At 37.3% G+C, this 25,637-nt stretch overlaps 1 protein-coding gene across 3 annotated transcripts in view; it reads right to left on the bottom strand.

Moving 5' to 3' along the window:
- The window catches only part of WAPL (WAPL cohesin release factor), a 117,914-nt gene that overhangs the window by 13,876 nt on the left and 78,401 nt on the right, over positions 1 to 25,637 (bottom strand). For all 3 annotated transcript variants that reach the window (XM_043983809.1, XM_043983810.1, XM_043983811.1), the window contains 3 exons: positions 24,941 to 25,052; positions 13,188 to 13,415; positions 691 to 802 (listed from right to left, as the gene is read on the bottom strand). In XM_043983809.1, the coding sequence (XP_043839744.1) occupies positions 691 to 802; positions 13,188 to 13,415; positions 24,941 to 25,052 (452 nt within the window). The remainder of the gene's footprint in view (positions 1 to 690; positions 803 to 13,187; positions 13,416 to 24,940; positions 25,053 to 25,637) is intronic.

The following is a 25,637-nucleotide window of genomic DNA, read 5'->3' as shown; positions in this document are numbered from 1 at the left end:
CATTTATCATCCCCTTGTAAGAGGGTTGAAGAGCTATGTTTTAAACAAATTTCATGATATAGTACTGTCTTGGGGTGATTGAGAGGTATGCTTCCAAAGACTCCTAGCCCACACAAGCACATCGTATGTTTCACAAAATTAAAACATAAGCAAGCAGGAAAACATCAGTCAAACACAATATTTTTGGTCACAGGACCCAACAGTAGCTCCATTTAAAAGATGAAACATGGATAGTTTATAATCACTAATATTTTCTTAATTTAACAAGATAAAAATTTGTACTATTTTTTGCTAACTATGAGATTTAAACCCCCCCCCCCCCCGAACAAGTAAATAATGTAGTAATTGGGCTTTTAAAACTGACAACATGGGGCAGCTAGGTGGCGCAGTGGATAAAGCACTGGCCCTGGATTCAGGAGTTCCTGAGTTCAAATCCAGCCTCAGACACTTGACACTTACTAGCTGTGTGTGACCCTGGGCAAGTCATTTAACCCCCATTGCCCCGCAAAAACAAACAAACAAACAAAAAAACCCCAAAAAAACCCTGACAACATAAAAGATCCATTTAATTTAGTTCGTTAATATCAAATAACAAATATGCTCTTTACAGAGGAGGCAAGGTGAAAACACATTCTTTTGTTAATCTTAATTAAAATTTTAAATGTTACAGGAAATTTATATCTAGCATACCTTTATCTACAATATGATCAAGACCACCCAAAAGGCGCAATTCTTCTTTAAACCAGTCTCCTGCCCGCTTTGAAGTAAGGGACAATAATGTCTCCATTGCTAAATGCCCTGTCTGAAAATCAGAATTTACTATTAATGCACAGTATTTTTGCATCAATTCTCATATATAAGTTACTGATACAAACCAAAATAATTGCAAGATAACATTTGCATGAAATGACACAATAAAATATTACTAATGTTAAACAGAATGAATGATATAGGAGGAAAAGGCTTAATGAAAGAAAAATAGAACCCATTCTATGGGAACATTCAGTATGCTAAGCATCTGTATTCATAACTTACAAGTTAAAGCAAAAAAAACCCCAAAAAACAAAAACCAAAAACCCCCCCCAAAAACTCATGCATTTTATCTATTTCCCCCTCTCCTTAAAAATGTATATAAATATATATATACACACATACTTATCGGCTACTGAAAAGCAAAATTCTATCCACTCCTGGGCAGAGCAAAAATGGTGGAGTAAAGCCTGAGCTCTCCCATATTCTCCTCCAAACAGTTAAATAATGCCTCAAGACAAATTCCAAAGCAGCAGAACCAACAAAAAGGGGTGAAACAATTTTCCAGCCCAAGACAATTTAGAATGTTAGCAGGAAAGGTCTGTCGTACTGGGTAAAACTGGAAAGCAGTCCAACAATAGGTGGCTGTCAGCCCACAGAAAGCAAGAAGGTTGGACAAATTAGTCAGGAGATTGCAGGGGACCCTTTGCTAATAACACTGGGAGCAGGACTCTATTGCATTGCTCATATCAAGTTCTGGGTCACAGTGCCAGGGGCAAGGAAGAGTACTAACAGGAGCAAGGAACCTGGACATAGTTCCAGGGAGGAAGAGAGTGCTTTTAGTCACTCATATACCAGAGCACAGAGCAGTAAATACATTTCTCCTAGGAAGAAAGGATTCCCCCCCCCCCCCGAAGTAGTTTTGAAAACAGCAGGAGGAAAAATATGAAGCTTGGGACAGTAACACCTCCATCCCAGGAATACAATCTACCTTTAACGTATAGTTTAAAAAGTCAAGAAATAGGTTGGAAAAATGAGCAAACAACAACAACAAAAATTAAGAACCTGACCATAGAAAGTTACTGGGATGACAGGGAAGAGCAAATCAGACTCAGAAGATAATGTTAAAAGGCTACATGGAATGTCTCAAAAATGGGAACTGGTCTCAGGCCCAAAAAGATTTTTAAAATCAAATAAGAGAGATACAAAAAATAAAATGGGGAGGGAAGGATGAGAATGAGAGCAATGCAGGAAAATCATAAATAAAATCAACAGCTTGGTAAAGAAGGCACACATAAACACAGACACACATAAGAATAACACCTTAAAAATGAGAATAAACCAAATGACAAAAGAGAAATAAAAGTCCATTGAAGAAAAGAACCCCTTTAAAAGAACTGGCCAAATAGAAAAAGATGTACAAAAATTCATTGAAGCAAACTTTTTAAGAAGCAGAATTGACCAAACAAAAAAGGAGGTACAAAAGTTCACTGAAGAAAATAATTCCTGAAAAATTAGAATTGAGGGAAACTAATAACTCCACAATTCATTCAAGAAATAATAAAACAGGAAAAAAGATAGGAAAAAATAGAAAAATATGTGAACTATCTCGTTGGAAAGATAACTGACCTGGAAAATAGATTGAGGAGAGATAATTTAAGAAACACTAGACTACCTGAAAGCCATACACTCAACAGAGCCTAGACATCATCTTTCAAGAAATTATTGGGGGCGGCTAGGTGGTGCAGTGGATAAAGCACTGGCCCTGGATTCAGGAGGACCTGAGTTCAAATCTGACCTCAGACACTTGACACTAGCTGTGTGACTGTTGGCAACCCTCACTGCCCCACAAAACAAAACAAAACAAAACAAAACAAAACAAAAAAAGAAATTATCAAGGAAAATCGTCATGATATGCTAGAACCAAAAGATAAATAGAAATGGAAAGAATCCAATGATCGCATTTTGATTCCAAAAGGAAAACTTCCTTGTAGTCAAATTCCAGAGCTCCAAGATTAAGGAGAAAATATTCTAAGCAGTCAGAAAGAAACAATTTAAATATTGTGGAGCCACAGGATAATACAAGATTTAGCAATGTCTACATTTAAAGGAGTAGAGGTTGGAAATAAGATATTATGGAGAGCAAAAGAACTAGGATTACAACCAAAAATAACCTACTTACAAAAACGGATTCTAATCCATCAGGGAGGACAACAGACATTTAACGTAATAGCAGATTCCTAAGCATTCTTGATGAAAAAGACCAGAGCTAAACAGAAAACGTGACTTTCAAATACAAGACTTAAAAGAAGCATAAAAAATAAACAGAAGGGGCAGCGAGGTGGTGCAGTGGATAAAGCACCAGTCCTGGATTCAGAAGGACCTGAGTTCAAATCTGGCCTCAGACACTTGATACTTACTAGCTGTGTGACCTTGAGCAAGTCACTTAACCCTGAGTGCCCCGAGGGGGGGGGGGAAGTAAACAGAAAAGAGAAATCAAGTTTAAACTTTTTATATTCCTACATGGGAAGATGATACGTGAAAGAGCATTTACAGTAGAGGAAAAGATGGGGGTGTAGTGGCCAATGTTTGAAGCTTACTTTCACTGGAATTGGCTCAAAGAGGGTATACAAATCTATCTTAGAAGGGGAGGGGGGACTCATTAGAACTGGTTCAAAGAGGGAGCCAATATGGCAGAGAAAAGGCAGTGAGCTCCTGAACTCATGACACAATTGCTCCAAAAAATATCCAAATAAGGTCATAGGAAAATGCCCAGAGCAGCAAAACTCACAGAAGAATGTGCTGAAATCATCTTCTAACCAAGAATGGCTTGGAAGGTCAGAAGGAGGGAGCTGCTGTGCTGATACAGGAGTCAGGCCCAACCCCACAGTCACCCTGACAGAGATCCAGTCTCAGGAAGTCCTCAGCAGAGAAGAAGACCCCCAGAGCCTTCTGAATCAGCTGGAGCACCAGTGTCATCTGGAACTAAGCTCACAGTCTGGTGAGTGGGCTGAGCCCTGGGCATGGGGGAGACTATAGGGGTCTATGCTGGTGCCGAGGCAGAACTTGGATTTTTAACCCCTGCTAAGAACCAGGAGGTAGGCTTGAGTAGTAGTGGCCCAGGTTGGGGAGGGGCACAGGCTCATTCGGAGCTAACAACCACAACACCCAAAGCTGGTTGATTAGCAAGTTGCTTTGGGATCATCTAAGGACCAGGGAATAGGCCAGGAGAGTAAAGAACCTGATTCCCTTAAATCATATCGCCTGGGACTTCTTAAGCTTGGGATACTGCAGCCTGGAAACAGTGCCCCACTTTAAGGAGCTAAAAGTCAAGTAAAGGAAAGGCAAGATGAGCTGACAGAGAAAAAGGTGAGAACCATAGAAAGTTTCTTCAGTAACAAGGAAGATCAAGGGGGCACTCTCAGAGGAAGATGTCAACATCAGGGTCCCTATATCTAAAGCTTCCAAGAAAAATATGAATTGATCTCAGGCCATAGAGGTGCTCAAAAAGGATTCTGAAGATAAAGTTAGAGAGGTAGAGGAAAAAATGGAAAGAGAAATGAGGGGGATGCAGGAAAGACATGAGAAAAAAGTCAACCGCTTGAAAAGTCAAATGGAAAAGGAGGTACAAAAGCTCTCTGATGAAAATAATTGCCTAAGAATTAAGATTGAACAAATGGAAGCCAGTGACTTTATGAGAAACCAAGGCACAATAAAGCAAATTCAAATGAATAAAAAAATAGAGGGCAATGTGAAATATCTTCTGGGAAAAACTGCTGACCTGGAAAATAGGTCCAGGAGAGATAATTTGAAAATTATTGGTCTACCTGAAAACCATGATCAAGGAAAGAGCTTAGACATCATCTTCCAAGATATTCTCAGGGAAAATTGCCCTGATATTCTAGAAGCAGAAGCTAAAATAGAAACTGAGAGAATTCACTGATCACCTCCAGAAAGAGATCCCAAAAAGAAAACTCCTAGGAATGTTATAGCCAAATTCCAGAGCTCTCAGGTCAAGGAGAAAATATTGCAAGCTGCCAAAAAGAAAGAATTCAAGTACTGTGGAGCCCCAGTCAGGATAGCACAAGATCTAGCAGCCTCTACATTAAAGGACCGGAGGGCATGGAATATGATTTTCCAGAGGGTAAAGGAAATGGGATTACAACCAAGAATCACCTACCCAGCAAAACTCAGCATTATCTTTCAGTGGAAAAAATGGGACTTTAAAGAAAAAGAAGACTTTCAGATATTTGTGATGAAAAGACCTGAACTGAATGGCAAATTCAGTTTGCCATACAAGACCCTAGAGAACCATAAAAAAAAAAAAAATTGGAGCTGGGGGGCAATACCTGGGGTCATACAGTAGGCGACTGTCTTGTGTCTGAGGCCGGCTTTTGACTGGGATCCCCCTTGGTCCAGGGGTGATGATTTGTCCACTGTGTCACTTAGCTAGATGATGATATCTTTAGGGTTAAATTGAGGAGTGAAGGGAATTCACTGGGGAAGGGGGAAGGGCAGAAGTGAAATCCTACATGAAAGTAACAGGAAAAGGCTTATGGAGCTGGGGAAGAGATAGGAGAGGAGCAGGGCAGTAAATGAATTTTACACTCATCAGAAAAGGCTCAAAGATCTTAAACTCATCAGAGCTGCCCCAAGGAGGGACTAACACACACACCCAACTGGGTAGAGTATTCTATTTAATCTGGGCAGTAAATGAGCCTAACACTCATTAAAATTGGCTCAAAGACCTCAATCTCATTAGAATTGGCTCAAGGAGGGACTAATGTACACACTCAATTGGGTACAGTAATCTCTCTAACCCTGCAGGAAAATAGGAGGGGAAGGGGATAAAGAGAGAGGGGCAAAAGAAGGAAGGGCAGAGTCGGGGAGGGGACAGACAGAAGCAAATCCCTTTTGAAGAATGATAGGATGAAAGAAGATGGATAATAGAATAAATGTCATGGGGAACGGAATAGGATAGAAGGGAAACAGTTAACAATAGTAATCATGAAAAAGGGAAAAGGGGGAAAAATTGTACAAAAAATATTTATAACAACTCTTGGTGGAGGCTAAGAATTGAGAATCAAAGGAATGTCTATCAATTGAGGAATGATGGAAAAAGCTGTGCTATATAACTGTAGTGGAATAGTCTTGTGCTACAGGAAATGACAAACAGGATGATCCCTGAAAAACCTGGAAAGACTAATGAACATCAATGTATAGTGAAGTGAGCAGATCTGAGAGGACATTGTGTGTGTAGTGACTGTTCAATGAGCAATTGTGAATGACTTAACTACTCTCAGCAGTGATGATCCAAGACAATCCCAAGGAACTAATGAGGAAGCTTACTATGCAACCCTATAGAAAGAACTGATAAAAAGAACACTTGTGGATTGTACATAAATGGAAAATTGTCAAGTGTCTGAGGTCACATTTGAACTCAGGTCTTCCTGAATCCAGGGCCAGTGCTCTATCCACTGTGCCATCTAGCTGCCCCAGAAGCAAAACTTTTTTTTTTTTTTTGGGGGGGGGGTGGTGTGTGTGAGGCAATTGGGGTTAAGTGACTTGTCCAGGGTCACACAGCTAGTAAGTATCAAGGGTCTGAGGCCGGATTTGAACTTAGGCACTCCTGAATCCAGGGCCAGTGCTCTATCCACTGTACCACCTAACTACCCCAGCAAAACATTTTTGAGGAGAGAGAGGGTTAGAAGACAGAAAAACATGATTAAGGGGGGGGGGGAGAAGAGGGGAAAGTAACAGTAATCATGAATGTGAATGGGATACTCATAAAATGGAAGCAAATATCAGATTACATAACTTAGTCATAAAGGGTGTTACCAAAAGCAAAGGAGAGGAACATGGATCTGAGAGGATCTATAGAAGAATTTATGACCAAACAAGAGAAAGAGCATTACTAGATGTAAAATGGATGATCCTAATTACAGTAAGTGAAAAAGATTTTGCACAAACAAAATCAATACAGCCACGATTAGAAGGAAAACAGAAACAATTTAACGGCAAATCTCTCCAATAAAGGCATGATTTCTCAATTATATAGATAATGGAGTCAAATTTATAGGAATATAAGTCATTACCCAATTGATATATGGTCAAAGAATATGAACAGGCAAGTTTTCAGATGAAGAAACCTAAGTTATCCACAGTCATATTAAAAAAAAATTCTTTGAATCACTTAAAAAAAAATTGCAACTTAAACAATTGAGGAATCACCTCATACCTACCAGATTAGCTAACATGACCAATAAGGAAAATGACAAATCCTTGGAGAGGTGGGAAAATTGGAGCATTAATGTACTGTTGCTGGAGTTATAAACTGATCCAACCATTATGGAGATCAATTTAGGACTATGCTGAAAGGGCAATCAAATTGGACACGGACATACTCTTTAACCCAACAATATTACTGCTAGGTCTGTATCACAAAGACATTTAAAAGGGAAAAGGAAAAGGACATATATGTACAAAAATATAGCAGCTCTTTTTTGTGGTGGCAAAGAACTAGAAATTGAAAGAATGTTCATTAATTGGGGGAATGATGAACAAGTTGTGGTATCTGATTGTGAGGGAACACAATTGTGCTTTAAGAAATGACTAGAAGGATGATTTCCAAAAAATCTGGAAAGACTTACATGAACTGATGCAAAGTGAAGTGAGTTGAACCAGGAGAACACTGGAGAAAGTAACAGCAATACTGTACAATGATCAACTGCAAATGATTTAACTATTCTCAGCAACACAATGATGTAAGACAATTCTGAAGGACTTATGATGGAAAATTCTATCCCCTTCCAGAGAAAGAACAGATGGAATCTGAATGCAGATTGAGGCATACTTTTTAAAACTTTTCCTTTTTTTGTCTATTTTCTTTTACAACATGACTAATATAGAAATGTTTTGCATGGCTGCACATGTGTGATATAAAACTGTTTGCTTTCTCAATAAAGGGAGAGAATTTAAAAAGAAAAAAAAATTTTTAAATGAATATAAAAAAATTTCCCCATGTAATTGGAAAAGATTAAAAATAAGAAAAATTATGTCCATTTAAATCTAATGACTGGGGTTTTCTGATAAAATAGGAAAAGCTATGGTATAGGGGTTTCATTGTCAGTATGATCACTGGACCAAACAGACAAAATTAATTTTTCAAACAGCCACCAGAGGGAGTGTGAAAGTTTTGTTCATGTTTGATTATTAAAAGTTTTAACAATGAGAAACAGTAATCATTACTTCTCTTCCTGCATTTACCTCTTAATAAGTCAAGAAAGAGTTTAAAGATATTCTAGATAAACTACACCATTTTACAAAGAGAGGCTCAGAAAATGTGAATGGCTTGCCAGAGGTTACAAAGGTATCCAGCTGGAGACCTAGTGCCAAACTCCTATTTCTTCATTTCCTATCCAATAGATCACTCTCTTCAAAGGCCAATAGGTTTAACATGTACAAAGAATGTTTGCCCCATAGAAACTGAGGACAGCTGATTACTATATGTTTCTGAAACTGCTGCATGAGTAGAAGATGTAGCCTTTTGGCAAATCTAAGCGAATTAGAGAATAATACAAAACTCCTTCACTGAAAAATATCCACCTATATCTATAAAGGGAGAGGAAGGGAAGGAGAAAAAACAGCATGGGAAAGGTGATGCAAGAAAATGTTTCTCTATGAATGATCTCAAGAAACTCTTGTTTCTCGGAATCTGTACTATGAAACATTACTGGGTGATTAGGCATTTTCATTAGTATAAAAGACAAAGACTAGCCCCAATTTTCTCATCTATAAAATGTAGGGTTGACCTATATCACCTTCAAAGGTTCCTTCTAGTTCTAAGAGTCTATGATTATATTTAAAAGAATTTCCAAGGATAATTGGCAAATTATTTAACTGTATTCATTGTGGCTCATAATTTTCAGCAGTTAAGCATGATTAACAATAGTAACTGGGATTTGAAGTTAAGTTTTCATTAGTGAGGTTTCTGAAATGTAATTTGTCACATATGCTTACTCTGCATATTTAAAGCCAGTTAATTTTAACTAATCAATATTTACAGCAAAGTTTGAAAACTTTACTTTACCATTTTACAGTCTTACTAACAGACATTATTTGACAAGGGCATTAGACAGCTTTAACACACTGTACAGAAGTTTCTTTTATCTGTCCAGAACAGGCTTAACTGTCCTTCCTGACTAGTTGTAAACTAGGAAATACTTAAATTGGCATGATAAACGATGTCATTAACATGGGAATTCACAAAATTAGAACCTGTAGTTTGCAATCTGTCACATTTGTCTGAAACTGTTTGGAGAGAGGAACGCTTTTGCCTTGAGATACCCCCAGCATTACTCTCTTCTAATAAAGAACTGCTGGATGCTGTAGTGAAAAAAGAAATGACCCTCCTCCTCAGTCATACACTGGCTTATCCTTCAGAATGCCTTTTATGTGGCCGATACTAAACAAGTATTTTTATGTGAATGGATGGAAAAAGGGTTAAAACTTTTCAAGTTATTTATTAAATTTGGTTCACATTTTACATTATATCCTTTTAATTATGAATCTTGAATGAAAAATTCTCTAAAAGCAGCACCTGACAGTTTTCATCTATCTTCTTGACACCAACTTCCAAAGGGCTATGTGTGGATAAATGATGAAGTGGTAGATTCTTTACCCTGAAAAATCTCTAAAAGTAGACATGAGATAGAACTGAAGGCAGGAGAGTGGGATCCATGAAGCACATTCCCTATCCCAAAAAGTCAGACATTTTTGTCCAGTTCCAAGTTAGATCAGGATAGTCTCTGAGGTAGTAGAGCAAAGTCCTCAGAAGGAAAGAGTACTAAATCTATAGATCCAGGGAATGTTATAGATAAAGCCCTGTAAATTATTCTATTAACATTTTAAGCAATGATTCAGATAAAAGCACTGATACTGTGCTTATCAAACCTACAGATGAATCAAACTTCAGAGACATGGATAAATATAGGATAAGGCCAGGATTCTAAATTACATTGAAAAAAGTTAGAATATAGAGCCAATTCCATTAGAATGAAATTCAATTGGGATAAATCCATTGTCTTCAAATAAAACATTGTCAGAAATACAAGAAAGGAGATGCATGGTAGAGCAATATTCCATTTGAAAAAGATCTAAGGTTTTAGTGAGCTATGAGCTAAAATATGCCACCAATGTGATAGTACAGCCAAGAAAGTAATGTAACCGTAGAGACATCATGGTGTCCAGGAGTTAAGGTAAGAGACTCACTTTTTGTTGCCCTTGGAACCACGTTTCTGGAAGAACATTAAGTTGGTAGGAGCCAAGAAAGATGGTAAAAGGTTTTTGACTTGAACCCAAACCCCAAGGAATCTGGAACCATGTACAACCCCATCCAGACTGACTAGGAGGGAAAAATCAGCAGCAAAAGGGTACCTTTTCCCACTGTCTGGGATGCTGAGACACCCACAGAGGGCTGGGTGGAGGGGTTTGGAAAACAACAATGATATGGTTGATTGTAATGGAAGTCATTACTTACAAGCCTTCCAAGTAAGATAAAGGACCAAGTCATATCATCTGCCCTGACACAATAACTTCAAAACCCCTATTCTAGTTTGTCCTTAGCTGAATTGTCCTTTGAGTTCTCTTCTAACTTCTAATTCTAAAGTTGTGTGTGTGTGTGTGTGTATGTGTGTGTGAGAGAGAATGGAATGCTGACAGATAGCAGGCCCAAGAAATAGGGACTGTTACTTTCCACATATGTGCAAAGAACAAAAAGCTGGGAAGGTATCAATCAATGGGCTTATCACACAGTCTCAAAATGCAACAGTAGCAAAGAATACAAGGGTTCAGATAAGGTGAACACTCAATAATCAGTTTTCCTTTCTCACTTGAGGTCTCTAATGTTATAGGCCCTCTAGAAAAACATTCAGGCACTCAGTAGATAAGGGTTTTTTTTTTTTTTAACAATAAAATGGGAGACTGTGAAATAGATGTTACAGATCATCAACACTGGTAATTTAGGAGGGAAACAAATAAGCATTAGAGATGGCATTTGTATTCTATGAAAAGGAAATATAAATTTGGAACTATCCCCTCAAAGTTACCAAGCTGCATATACCCAGCAATAGGTCTATACTAGGTCTCTACCCCCAAAAAGATCAAAGAAAGAGGAAAAGGATTTCATGTACAAAAATATGTATAACAGCTCCTGTTTTATAGTGGCAAAGAACTGGAAATTAAGTGTGTAGTCTAACAACTATATAATAGCTAAAAAAAAAAATCAATGTAATGGATTATTATTATGGCATAAAAAAATGAAGGGGAGGTTTTAAAGAAACCTGGGAAGACTTGTATGAACTGATGATGCAGAGCACAGTAAGCAGAACTAGGAAAACAACTTAAACTATAACAACATCACTATAAAGAAACAATTTAAAAGACAAGAATTTTGATCAACTCAGTGACCAACCAAAATTCCAGAGGGCTGATGATGAAGCATGCTACCCACCTCTTGACAAAGAGGTGATGAACTCAGGGTGCAGAATGAGACATATTATTTTTTGGAGGTGGTCAATGTGGGAATTACCCTAGGCAAGTCACTTAACCACTCTCAGCCTCAGTATCCTCATCTGTAAAATAGGGATAATAATAGCACCTACCTCACATGGCCTTTTTGAGGATCAAATGAGATAGTACCTGTAAAGTTTTTTTTAAATAAACCTTAAAGCACTGTTAAGTTCTAGCTATTCTATCATCATTATTATTACTGACCACATATATTTGTTACAAGGGTCTTGTTTTTCTTTTACTTTTCCAGTGAGGGCAGGGAGAGGTAAAAATATGTTTGATAAATGAAAATAAAATTTAAAGGAAAAAAAAGGGGGAGAGAAAAAATGGTAACAGGAACCATAAATTACACACAAGCTAGAGCTACCACGTTAAACTATCACAAAAATTTGATCAAGAGAATAAAACTTTAAATAAGGGTATGTAGAGCAATTAATACATCACCTGGGCTCTTGTTTCTACTTCTACTAATTTACACTTTTCTAGCAACCATCAGTAAATGGCAGTAAGTTCTCATTTCAATGATACATTTTTCAATGATACATTTTCCAACCCAACTCTTTATATACATATATCTCAATACTTCAAGGTACTGACTTATCCTAAGTGAAAAAAAAAAAAATGAATGTTTCCTAAACTGAACTTTAGTCCCATTTAAATAATTTGAAATGAATCAGAGAAATATGTAGAAAATTCCTTCTGTTCCTAAATCAAGCATACCAATTATAAAACCACTCTTTGCAAGTAGAGATTTATCACAATTAAATATAATGGGGGCAGCTAGGCAGCACAGTGGATAGAGCATTGGCCCTGGATTCAGGAGAACCTGAGTTCAAATCCGACCTCAGACACTTAACACTTACTAGCTGTGTGACCCTGAGCAAGTCACTTAACCCCAATTGCCTCACCAAAATAAATAAGTAAGTAAGTAAATAAATACATGAGTATAGTGGAACCAGAAATGTGTGGTATATCCTAGTGCACAGCAGTTATGTAGTCATTTCATGTTGTGAGTAAATTATCAATACATTATTCTGAATTTCCTTTAGGTTGCTCAGTTTCTATAGATAGCAGTTGGATGGTACAGTGAATAGAATATTGGTCCTACAGTCAGGATGACGAGTTCAAATACAGCCTCAGAAATGTATTAGCTTTCTCTGTGACTTTGCAAAGTCACTTAATCTGTATCTGCCTCAGTTCCCTCAACTATAAAAAGGGGAGAATAATGGCAATTACTTCACAGGGTTGTTGTAGGAAAAATTGAAGTAATATTTAAAAAGCATTTTACAAACCTTAAAGTGCTATGTAAACACCAGCTATTGTTAGAATTCATCATATTATTTATAATAGATCAGTGCAATACTTCAAAATATTCTGAGGCCCTGTGACTTTGACAGAGCATTATGTATTTTAAAACAACTTACTTCAAGGTAAAGTAATTTCCATACAGTTACAATAACAAATACAATATAGCATCAGACTTGCTTACACTACGGAGCCCACAGAAATACTGCTGTAATGAAAGTCCTATTTAAATGAGATATTAAGAGGTACAGTAAGAACAAAAGCATTCTAACAAGCAGAAAGGGGAAGAAACATATCTATTAGCCAAATTCATTTGATGATATGGGCAAACCAAATTCCAGTGTGGACAAACTACTTACCAAATATCACATAACCAATTAAAAGCATAAACAAGAATACAACACACATCTTGACCCCCAGTACCTGTGCTCTTTCCACTTGTTCTTACTATTAATATCAAAGCAATGGGGGAAAAGTTCAATTTGGCGAACAGTTATCATTAGTAAGTTTTCTAAGCTGGGATGTCAATTCGCAAAATGTAAAGAATTTTAAGGAAGACTCACCGTAATATTTTCCAAATCAAGGTGTTTGTTGTGTACGGTTTCACAGAGTCGCCGGATTTTTTCTTTAATTTTGTTCATATCCTTTTCATTCAGTAACTTTGATGATGAAGCATCTTGTTCCAGCTCCAGAAGTCGAATCATAAGATCTAGACTAGCTCGATCAAGATCCATGTTCAAACGGTCTCTACTGAGTATATACATAAGAGCTGCTGTACAAAGGGACAAATTCTTTTAAAAAAAGAAAAAAAAAAAAGGAGGGGGAGGGGGGGAGAGAAGAAAAGGTTTGAACCATGTCAGATTCTGAGTAAATGAGGCCAAAGTCCTAAGTATATCATGTCAATCTTCTGAAAAGACTTCAAAGACAGAACTGATTCATGCATAAATCACCAGATTTTTATTGCAATGATCTTGAAGTTCTTCAGGACACGAGAAGTTTTCCATGACTATTTGGGGTTAAACATTTGGAAAAACAAATAAGCATTTTCCATCTAAATGCTAATCATTCAGGAAAAAATAAACTACATTTTCATCTTTATTAAAATGCCTTGTATACCTATAAGATAAATGTTTATTTTAAAATACTCAACTTAATAACAATATGTTCACCTAAAGTTTTTACACCCAAACCCTCACACTTTCTGTGTCTGAAAAGTATTACCTGTCTTTCTATCCATAAGTAATTTGAGGGCAAATACATGTTACTGTGGCTACAGTATACCTGTCCCCCAGTCATTCCCTTTCCTTTCCCCCAAGGAATTAAATTCTAGCTTACTGTATTCTTCTCCTGCCCTTGTACATAAGGGACTTAAATATCAATATAGATGTTCCCTTACACTTTCACTTCCTCAGCTTCCTGAAATCCCATGACCTACACCTTCCCTCAATCTCAGAAACAAAGAGATGGTCACATACTGATATGCAAGCGTTTGCTTTCCCTAATTAAAAATTCTGAAATTCTTCTGTGACCATAATTGTCCATCTCTTCCTGTGCCTCTCCACTTTCTAAATTCTCTGCCCTCATCTGGAGAGCTAATTCATCCCCCAACAGAATTTTCTTATGACATTGCCCCTGCTCTCACTTCACTTCCCTCCAACCTCAACGTTATAGTCAACTGAACTCTCTTTACACTTTCTACTCTTCAATCTCTTGAGTTGTTGACCCATTGCTAAGCATCTCTTGCTAAAATTCACCTCTAGATTATTCCCAACACCTGACTCCTCCCCTCCTACTCAAATGTGACAGGATTAGAAGTCATACAACCTAACAAGCTATTAATGAACTCCCTAAGAAAAAATCCCCAGGGCCAGAAGGGTTTACGGGTGAATTTTACCAAACATTTAAAGAACAATTAATTCCAATATTATACAAATTATTTGGAAAAATAGGTGAAGGAGTTCTACCAAATTCGTTTTATGACACAAATATGGTGGTGATACCAAAACCAGGCAAAGCAAAAACAGAGAAAGAAAATTATAGACCAATTTCCCTAATGAATATTGATGCTAAAATCTTAAATAAGATATTAGCAAGGAGATTACAGCAAGTGATCACCAGGATAATACACTATGACCAGGTGGGATTTATACCAGGAATGCAGGGCTGGACCACATCAATAAGAAAACCAACCAAAATCATATGATTATCTCAATAGATGCAGAGAAAGCTTTTGACAAAGTACAGCACCCATTCCTAATAAAAACACTAGAGAGTTTAGGAATAGGGGGAGCTTTCCTTAGAATAATAAACAGTATCTACCTAAAGCCATCAGCAAGTATTATATGCAATGGAGATAAATTAGAGGCCTTCCCAATAAGATCAGGGGTGAAAAAGGGATGTCCATTATCACCCCTATTATTTAATATTGTCCTAGAAATGTTAGCTTTAGCAATCAGAGAAGAGAAAGGAATTAAAGGAATTAGAATAGGCAAGGAGGAAACAAAACTATCACTCTTTGCAGATGATATGATGGTATACTTAAGGAATCCTCGAGAATCAACTCAAAAATTACTTGAAACAATTAACAACTTTAGCAAAGTAGCAGGATATAAAATAAATCCACATAAATCATCAGCATTTCTATACATGACCAACAAAGTCCAGCAGCAAGAGATAGAAAGAGAAATTCCATTTAAAGTAACGGTAGATAATATAAAATACTTGGGAGTCTACTTGCCAAGACAAACCCACGAACTCTATGAACACAACTACCAAACACTCTTCACACAAATCAAATCAGATCTAAATAATTGGAAAGATATCAATTGCTCATGGAAAGGCAGAGCTAATATAGTAAAAATGACAATACTGCCTAAATTAATTTACTTATTCAGTGCCATACCAATCAGACTACCTAAAAATTATTTTATACAGCTAGAAAAAATAGTAACAAAATTCATCTGGAAAAACAAAAAAATCAAGAATATCCAGGGAAATAATGAAAAAAAATTCACAGGAAGGTGGGTTAGCGGTACCAAACCTGGAGCTTTACTATAAAGTGGGAGTCATCAAAACTATCTGGTACTGGCTAAAAAATAGAGTGGTAGATCAATGGAATAGGCTAGGCTCAGGAAATGCAGTAGTAAATGACACTAGTAATGTAGTGTTTGATAAACCCAAAGACTCCAGCTTCTGGGATAGGAACTCAGTATTTGACAAAAACTGCTGGGAAAACTGGAAGATAGTATGGCAGAAATTAGGCATAGACCAACGTCTTACACCTTATACTAAAATAAGGTCAAAATGGATACATGATTTAGACATAAGAGGTGATACCATAGGTAAATTAGGAGAGAAAGGAATAGTGTACCTATCAGATCTTTGGAAAGGAGAACAGTTTTTGACCAAACAAGAGATAGAGTATATTATAAAATGCAAAATGGATGATTTTGATTATATTAAATTAAAAATTTTTTGTACAAACAGAAGCAATGCATCCAAAATTGGAAGGGAGGCAGAAAACTGGGAAACAATTTTTGAGGCCAGTACTTCTGATAAAGGCCTCATCTCTAAAATATATAGGGAACTAAATCAAATTTATAAGAATCCAAGTCATTCCCCAATTGAGAAATGGTCAAAGGATATGAACAGGCAGTTGTCTGATGAAGAAACCAAAGCTATCTATTCCCATATGAAAAAATGCTCTAAATCTCTAATGATTAGAGAGATGCAAATTAAAACAACTCTGAGGTACCACCTGACACCTATCAGATTGGCTAAAATGACAAAAAAGGAAGATAATAAATGTTGGAGAGGCTGTGGGAAAATTGGAACACTAATGCATTGTTGGTGGAGCTGTGAGCTGATCCAACCATTCTGGAGAGCAATTTGGAATTATGCACAAAGGGCAATAAAGCTGTGCATACCCTTTGACCCAGCAATCCCACTTTTAGGTCTTTTGCCCAAAGAAATCATGGAAGGGGGAAAGGGACCCACATGTACAAAAATATTTATAGCTTCTCTCTACGTGGTAGCAAGGAATTGGAAGTTGAGGGGGTGCCCATCAATTGGGGAATGGCTGGACAAGTTGTGGTATATGAATACAATGGAATACTATTGTGCTGTAAGAAATGATGAGCAGGAAGAGTTCAGAGAAACCTGGAGGGTCTTACGTGAGCTGATGATGAGTGAGATGAGCAGAACCAGAAGAACATTGTACACAGTATCATCAACATTGAGTGTTGACCTACTGTGATGGACTATATTCTTCTCACCAATGCAATGGTACAGAAGAGTTCCAGGGAACTCATGATAGAAGAGGATCTCCAAATCCAAGAAAAAAAAAGAAAGAAAGAACTGTGGAGTATAGATGCTGATTGAACCATATTATTTCTTTTGTTTTGGGTGCTGTTGTTTTTTTTTTCTATTTTGAGGTTTTGCATCACTGCTCTGATTCTTTCTCTTGTAACAGGATTAATGCAGAAATAGGATTAATGATATTATGTGTATATATATGTGTGTGTATATATATATCTATATGTATATGTATAGATATATATAGATATAACCTATATCAGATTACCTGCTGTCTAGGGGAGGGGGGAGGGAGGGGAGGGAGGGAGGGAGAAAAATCTGAAATTGTAAAGCATGTATAAACAAAAGTTGAGAACTATCTTTACATGTAACGGAAAAAATAAAATATCTCAAAAAAAAAAAAAAAAAAGAAATGATGAGCAGGAAGAGTTCAGAGAAACCTGGAGGGTCTTACGTGAGCTGATGATGAGTGAGATGAGCAGAACCAGAAGAACATTGTACACAGTATCATCAACACTGAGTGTTGACCTACTGTGATGGACTATATTCTTCTCACCAATGCAATGGTACAGAAGAGTTCCAGGGAACTCATGATAGAAGAGGATCTCCAAATCCAAGAAAAAAAAAAAAAAAGAAAGAAAGAACTGTGGAGTATAGATGCTGATTGAACCATATTATTTCTTTTGTTTTGGGTGCTGTTGGTTTTTTTTCTATTTTGAGGTTTTGCATCACTGCTCTGATTTTTTCTCTTGTAACAGGATTAATGCAGAAATAGGATTAATGTTATTATGTGTGTATATATCTATATGTGTGTGTATATATCTATATCTATATCTATATGTATAGAGATATATAGATATAACCTATATCAGATTACCTGCTGTCTAGGGGAGGGGGGAGGGAGAAAAACCTGAAATTGTAAAGCTTGTATAAACAAAAGTTGAGAACTATCTTTACATGTAACAGAAAAAATAAAATACCTTATACATGAAAAAAAAAAAAAAGAAGTCATACAACCTGATTGATTTGGCATATTATAAATTCACAACATTCAACTTCAACCAGGCCCTCACCGCAAGGCAATTCTATTTTTTTTTTTCTTTTTTTAGTGAGGCAATTGGGGTTAAGTGACTTGCCCAGGGTCACACAGCTAGGAAGTGTTAAGTGTCTGAGGCCGGATTTGAACTCAGATACTCCTGAATGCAGGGCCAGTGCTCTATCCACTGCACCATCTAGCTGCCCCCCTTTTATTTTTTCTTAACCTTTAAAATCAAGAAGCTGCTGAATAGGTCAACTGGGCCCTCAGGGTGGCAAGACAATCCTTTGACATCTACCTAATCAACTTACTCTCTCATTCATCAGAGTGCCTTTTCCCAAACTTTTTATCCCTTCTAAAACCTGTGGATCTTCCTCCCCCATAAAACTGAGAACTTTGCCTCATTTCACTAAAAAATGGGGGTAGGGTGGAGTGGAGTACTTTGCCAAGAGTTACTTCCTCATCTTACATCACCTATGTAAACTTCTTCCAAAATAGTCTTAAATGAAGAGGTGGTCCTCCTTACCAAGGTAAATCCCTATAATACACTAACATCCCTTCTATCATCCCCACTAAATAATCTTTAATTTCTTCCTGTTTGTTGGCTGTTTCTTTGCTGCCTATAAACACTGTCTACCCCACCCCATCCTTAAAACAAAATATATCCCTCACTTGATCCATTAATTCTCTTCCAGCTGCTGTCCCATGTTTTCCCTCCTTTGTATGTATGGTTAAACACCTTGAGAAAACTACCTACAATCTATACCTCCAATTCTTTATCTCTCACTGGCTTCTAAACCTTCTGCAGTTTGGCTTCTGTGCTCATCATAAGACAAACTGTTCTCTCCAGTTACCAATGATTTCTTAAATTGCCAAATTCAGTCAATCAATAAATATTGATTAGTGCTTACTTTGTGCCAGGGGACTGTGCAAATCACTGAGGATACAAAGGCAAAAGAGGATCTCTGCTCTCCAAAAGCTCACAGACTAATGGTGGAAGCACAACATGCAAACAAATATGTACAAAAATACTATATACAGGGTAAATCAAGAGAGAAGGCACTAGAATTAAGGAGAAGTAAGGCTTCCAGTAAAAGGCAAGACTTTATTTGGGATTGGAAGGAATCTAGGGAAGCCAAGAGGCAGAGATGAAAAGGGAAAGCATGACTGGCATATATGCCCAGAGTTGGGAGATGGGACTGGAAGACCCAGAAGGAGGCCAGTGTAGGTGGACAGCAGAATCCATAGGGGTGGGACTGGGGGTGTGTAAATAGTAAAAAGACTGAGGTAGTAGTGGTTAGGAAAGACTTTGAATGCCCAGATTTTATATTTGATCCCACAAGTGATAGGGAGCAAACTAGAGTTTACTGAGTAGCAGGGTGATGGTCTGACTTGCACTTTAGGGAGATTTCTTGAGCAGCTTCATGGAGGATGGACTGGAGAGGGGAGAGACTTGAGGCCTTCTTGAACCCTCTGTAGTCTTTGACACCCTCTAACAACATAATCCTGATTCTCTTCGACTTTGTTTCTTTTGCTGGATCTTCACTGAGGTTTCTCCCAAGGCTCTGTCTTAGGCCCTCTTCTCTCCATATGCTATTTTGCTTAGTGATGTCATCAGCACCCATGAATTCAGTTATCATCTTTATCCAGATCATTCTAAGATCGATTTATCTAGCCTTAACCTGTTTATTGACCTCCAGTCTCTCATATCTGTGTATGAACATCTCAAACTAGATATTCTATAGATATCTGAAATTTACTATGTCCAAAAGTAGATTCCTTGTTGTTCTCCAGCCCCCCACCCCCACCCCACTTCCCCCTTTTCCAAACTTCACTATTAGTGTTCGGGGTGTCACAATGCTCCAAGTCACACAGGTTCTCAAGCTAAGCACCACCTAACTCTTTACTATCTTCTCCCTCAAATCCAAACATGTCTTGTATAGGCTTGAACTTGTCCCTCTTGCATACTTCTCTACTTTTGTCAATAGAACAACCATTCTTCCAGTCTCCTAGGTTCATAATCTAGGCATTAACCTTGACTCTTCACCTTTCATCAACTTATATCCAATCAGTTGAAAATCCTTAGTGTTTCACCTTCACATCTCTCTCATCCTACCCCTTACTCTTTATTCTCACAATTCTCACTTTAGCTCAGGCCCTCATTACCTCCTGCATAGATTTATTGCAACTATTTCTTAATTAGTTTCATTACTGCCTCAAGTCTCTCTATCTTCTAGTCAAAATAATTTTCCTTTAAGAGCAGATCTGAGGGGCTGCTAGGTGGCGCAGTGGATAGAGCACTGGCCCTGGAGTCAGAAGGACCTGAGTTCAAATCTGGCCTCAGACACTTAACACTTAAACACTTACTAGCTGTGTGATCCTAGGGAAGTCACTTAACCCCAATTGCCTCATCAAAAAAAAGAGCAGATCTGTAACATTGAGGAGTATGTCCCTCCCGTACATAACCAACTCCATTAGCTTCCTAGGCCTCTAAGTTAAAAGACAAGCACCCATTTAATTTTTTTTTTTAAGCGAGGCAATTGGGGTTAAGTGACTTGCCCAGGGTCACACAGCTAGTAAGTGTTAAGTGTCTGAGGCTAGATTTGAACTCAGGTACTCTGACTCCAGGGCCGGTGCTCTATCCACTTCGCCACCTAGCCGCCCCGCACCCATTTAATTTTAAAGTTCTTCACAAACTTTCCAGACTCACAGCACATTAGCCTCCCTCTCACATTCTGGAATTCAGCCACATCTGCCTTCTTTCTTTCTGTTCCTCACACTGTCACCTCTGCCATCTTTGTGCCTATTCCATTTATTCTATATGTATCTCTGGTGCTGAGCACAGTAACTGGCACATAAGAGGCACTGACTTATTGACTGGTGGAAATAAACATGTTTGGATTTCATTTAAACAGATCAGATTTATGATTTTACTAAGGTAAAGAATTTTAAAAGTCAACTGATCTTATATACCCAGCACATTCTGACAAACATGTTTTACGGTTTGAGAAGGAGAACTTCACTAAGGCTAATGGATCCACTTACCCTATGCATTAACAATCAAATTCTACATTTGAGATATTACCTATTCCCAACCACCATTCTTAAGCTTAAGTGCCATATATTATCATCTTCTTCTTCTTCTTCTTCTTTATTTGGGGGGGGGGGGGGGGGGTGTGTGTGCAATGAGGGTTAAGTGACTTGCCCAAGGTCACACAGCTAGTAAGTGTCAAGTGTCTGGGGCCACATTTGAACTCAGGTCTTCCTGAATCCAGGGCCAGTGTTTTATCCATTGCGCCACCTAGCTGCCCCTTCAAGTGCCATATATTGACAGCAATAGGACATTATTGCATCAATAATTTAAAACAAAGTTCAAGGTAGTCGTCTGATGATAAATAGTTTAGACTACAAAATGGTTATATATACACATGCAAAACACCACACACACACGCACACACACACACTCACTCTCTCACTCACACACACACAAATATGTATAATGAAACACAGAAACAGGTCAGTGAAAGCTAGATAGTGTAAGCACCATTAACTATTTTCAAATCTTAACCAATCTTGAAACAGTTTAAGTTCTTACAATCAATCCATCCAAATGACTCCACTGTAAAGCAATTAACTTTAGAGGCCTCAATTGGCTTAAGTATTAACTTTTGTTGTTATTGTTGTTGGTAGCGAGGAGCACAAAAAGTGGAGATACATAAGTAAGTTAAATAAGCTTGAAAAGATGTGTCATATGAGAGAACATATTAGGCTTTGCAAATTTCTAAATAATTTCTTGTCTTCAACCTTGCCAGAACTTTCACATTCCACTAGGGGCAGCTAGGTGGCGCAGTGGATAGAGCACAGGCCCTGGAGTCAGGAGTACCTAAGTTCAAATTCGGCCCCAGACACTTAACACTTACTAGCTGTGTGACCCTGGGCAAGTCACTTAACTCCAATTGCCTCACCAAAAAAAAAAGAAAAAAGAAAAAAAAAATAAAGAAAGTTTTAACAATTTGTATAAAACAAAAATTCTTTTTTGTTCCGGCTTAGATGTGTGATTTCATCAATATAGGGAAGTCAAGAAACTTTGTCCAATGAGGACAGTTGCAGGTTTATGGTTTTGTGATGAAATAATGGAATTCAGCAGATACTCAAAGACTCACCTGGAGATTAATCTAGCTTGATTGAATCAAGTGAGAGTGATTGACTGCTGATTAAGCCTACTTCAAGTTAATTGGATTGTAATCACACCTGGCTATCCCTTAAGAAGGTATTGTTCTCAGAAACTAGACTATGAACTCAACTTGAGAACACCTTCAAAGCCAATGGATTTGGATGATGCCAACCAATCACCTTGAAGCAGTGTGTAAGGACCGCCTCTGTTCCAGAGCTATAAAAAACTTCCACAAAACAGCTTGCTAGTGTGTTCCTGATCAAAGCAGGCTCGTGGAGGAGGACTTTAGGAAGAACCCAACCAGGCTGGAACTCTAGGCTAGACTGGTGCTAAAGCTTCTGATTTAAGGCAACCACAATTTAGATTTTAAACATCACAGTTTCAGAAGGAGATCTTCACTAAGGCTAATAGATTCACTCACTTACCCTACACATTAACAATCAAATTCTATATTTGAGATATTATCTATTTCCAACCAACATTCTTAATCTCAAGTATCATATACTGACAGAAAATACTAGCAATTCATCTGCAACTAATAATCTTATGGAAGTGTCTGGTGGGGCATTAAGGTTAAGTGACTTCTCTTTCCTGATTCCAAGATCAGTCCCCTTCTATCTAGCATGGGATATTGCATCTCAAGAGAAAAAAATTCACCTGAAATAACTAATACAGAATGTGAAAAATATTTAAATTATTTTCACTGGTGTGAGCATTTCCTTCACCCTTGAAAACAATAGCTCCTCTTTGACATTAGATTTACTAGGTCTCATTGCCAAAAGAATTCATCACTGGCCAAGAAATTATAAACAATTGTTACTCAATTGAAATTTATCAATTGCTAACAGTCAATTTTTATAATACAGCTTTTAGTATGCACTTACAGCAATAATTTGGAATAAAGCCACCTGCCAGCCCCTCACTAAAAGTTATTCTCTACTAACTAACATGATTTCCTCCTAGACTACTTAGGTCAGAGAATATAGAACTGGGATGGACTACAAAGATTCAACCACCTCATTCTTCGAAACTGAGGCTCAAGGAGAAGTGACTTGCCCTAGAAGCCATAAACTGACCTCTGATTCCAAATCCAAAATTCTTTTCATCTATCAGCACTGCTCCTTTTAAAAATCTTAGCCTCTAAAATATAGCATCTATCTTACATCTAAGTTTACCTTTACTGTTCCCCTTGCCCTTTCTATACATCAGTTAGACTTAATGGCTCAACATAATTAATGTTTTATAGGAGATAGTTCCAAGTATTAACACCCCTATTTTACAGATGAGAAAAATGAGGGTTAGAGAGATGAAATGATTGATTTTCCTGAGGTCCTCTAGGCAACCAGTGAAAGGATAGAAGACCTGAACTTAGATCTTCCAAGCTCTAAATCTAGCATTTCCAACACACCAGAGTGAATAGCCCAGCTCTAGAGTAGGCTCTAATCAGATTAAAATGTGAGTGGGAAATACTTAACAAAACAAGTAAAAATACAATAGAACATAATGTTAACATGTTGTTTTGAGTCTGCCACCATGTCCTAAAACAACTGAAATGAATGAACTAAGAAAAGAAAAAACAAAACAAAACTTCACAGTGTTTACAGATCAGGTTATATGACTTGAATACTGCCACAAAGCTAAAGCAAGTGAGATTTTTAAGCTCAAGTTTCTGATTTCAAGCCTGTCCCTCTAACCACTCCCTATGCCTTATCCTCTATCACCTAACTTCGTCTTATGAATATAGCAGTTATTTATGCTTCATGATCTCTTGACCTTGTCTGAATTGTTTTGGCCTTTAATCAAATTTTCAAAAGTACTTAATATAGATGCTTGAACAAAGTAACCATCTCAGACTGTGCAAGACAATACAACTAAAACTCAACCCATAATTTTTTTTTTTAAATCTATTCTACCGTTTTAGGCAAGGGGCTTATTACAAAAATGACCCAAGTTATATCCGAGGGCCAATATATGGTCTTATTTTTTGTAGCTCAAGCACCTTATAGCAAAAATGATAGGGTAATAACTGCGATACACTTCAAAGATTCTAAGTCAACCATAGGTTTAATTAGCTCCTACTAAATTATTACTATGATAGTAAAGCATACCAGTATATTCTAGAAAAATGGTAACAACAAAAAGGGTTCTCTAGTTAAAAACCAAATTAAGTAGAAAATTCTAACATGGTTAACACAACTTTACATCACAATGAAACACTAGGCCAGTAGGCTTCATATATAATATTAGCATATAGAAGGGAAGCCAAGAAAATTCCATTATTGTCTATATGTATACCTTTGTCTAGGCCTGATCAATGCACCTCCCATTTCCTATTTGCATTTAGCAATTTTCTTTTCCCCAATAGCTAGACACATAAAAGGCATATGGGCTACATTCACTCACTAGGACTATTTTTCCAGTCTAATATCTCTCATGACACTAGCATCTAATTGTACTAGGAGATAGGGATTTCTCAATAAATCTTACCAATCATGAGAAATTTAGGTCTTACAGAATTAAGCATTAACTATTAAATACAGCTTAGGAAAACAAACAAACAAAAAAAGGAAAATATACTCAGGTCAGAAAACATTTTCACTAAAATATATTTTTAAAACGTAAGTGAAATCTTCTAGAAATATCAAGCTCAGTATTTATAATCAATATAATTCCAAGAAATAAATGTTTCTATGAGGTCTTACAAAGGGGGAGAATTTGGAACCAAAAATTTTAAAGTGAATGTTTTAACAAACAAAACCTTAAAGATGTCAGAGCCTAGAAAGTTAAAATACCTGGTGGTGTTGTGAATCATCCAGTGTTTTAAAAACCATGGCTACCATCCCATGTGCTCTCAGGTGCATTCGGAAACCGGGCATGGCGCATTTAGTCGCCAAGCTAATAACACTGTAAAAAAATAAGTCATGTTTAATAAACAGTATTAACTTTTGACTTAGTAAAAATTAAAACAAAAAAACCTGTTTTGAAAGCACAAATTGAAACATCTTTATAAAATATTATTTATTGGGTGCATGCTACGTGTAAATTGCTGCAATGGATAATACATATATACAAACATAGGAAAAACATATATTCCTTTGGGCTGTACATGGGCTAAGATTCAATACTGTTATTTTAGGATGACAACAAATTTGTAAAGTGACATACGGTGATAAATATAACCTCATCCCACAATTCTTGGTTTTAATGACATTCCACTTTTATGCTTTCCCTCTTGCAGACATCCTCTTTCCAATCTGTGAATATCTACCCTTAAAATCTTGACCTCAACTTTTCTCTTACTTTCTTCCCTTTTTTTTTTTTGCAGGGCAATGAGGGTTAAGTGACTTGCCCAGGGTCACACAGCTAGTAAGTGTCAAGTACCTGAGGCTGGCTTTGAACTCAGGTCCTCCTGAATCCAGGGCCAGTGCTTTATCCATTGCGCCACCTAGCTGCCCCTTTTCTCTTACTTTCACAAATTTAGAGCTGTAA

Source organism: Dromiciops gliroides, chromosome 2 (assembly GCF_019393635.1).
Source record: "Dromiciops gliroides isolate mDroGli1 chromosome 2, mDroGli1.pri, whole genome shotgun sequence".
Classification (NCBI taxonomy): Eukaryota; Metazoa; Chordata; class Mammalia; order Microbiotheria; family Microbiotheriidae; genus Dromiciops; species Dromiciops gliroides.
Note: the sequence above shows the minus strand (reverse complement) of the source record. Positions and strands in the feature narration are given on the sequence as shown.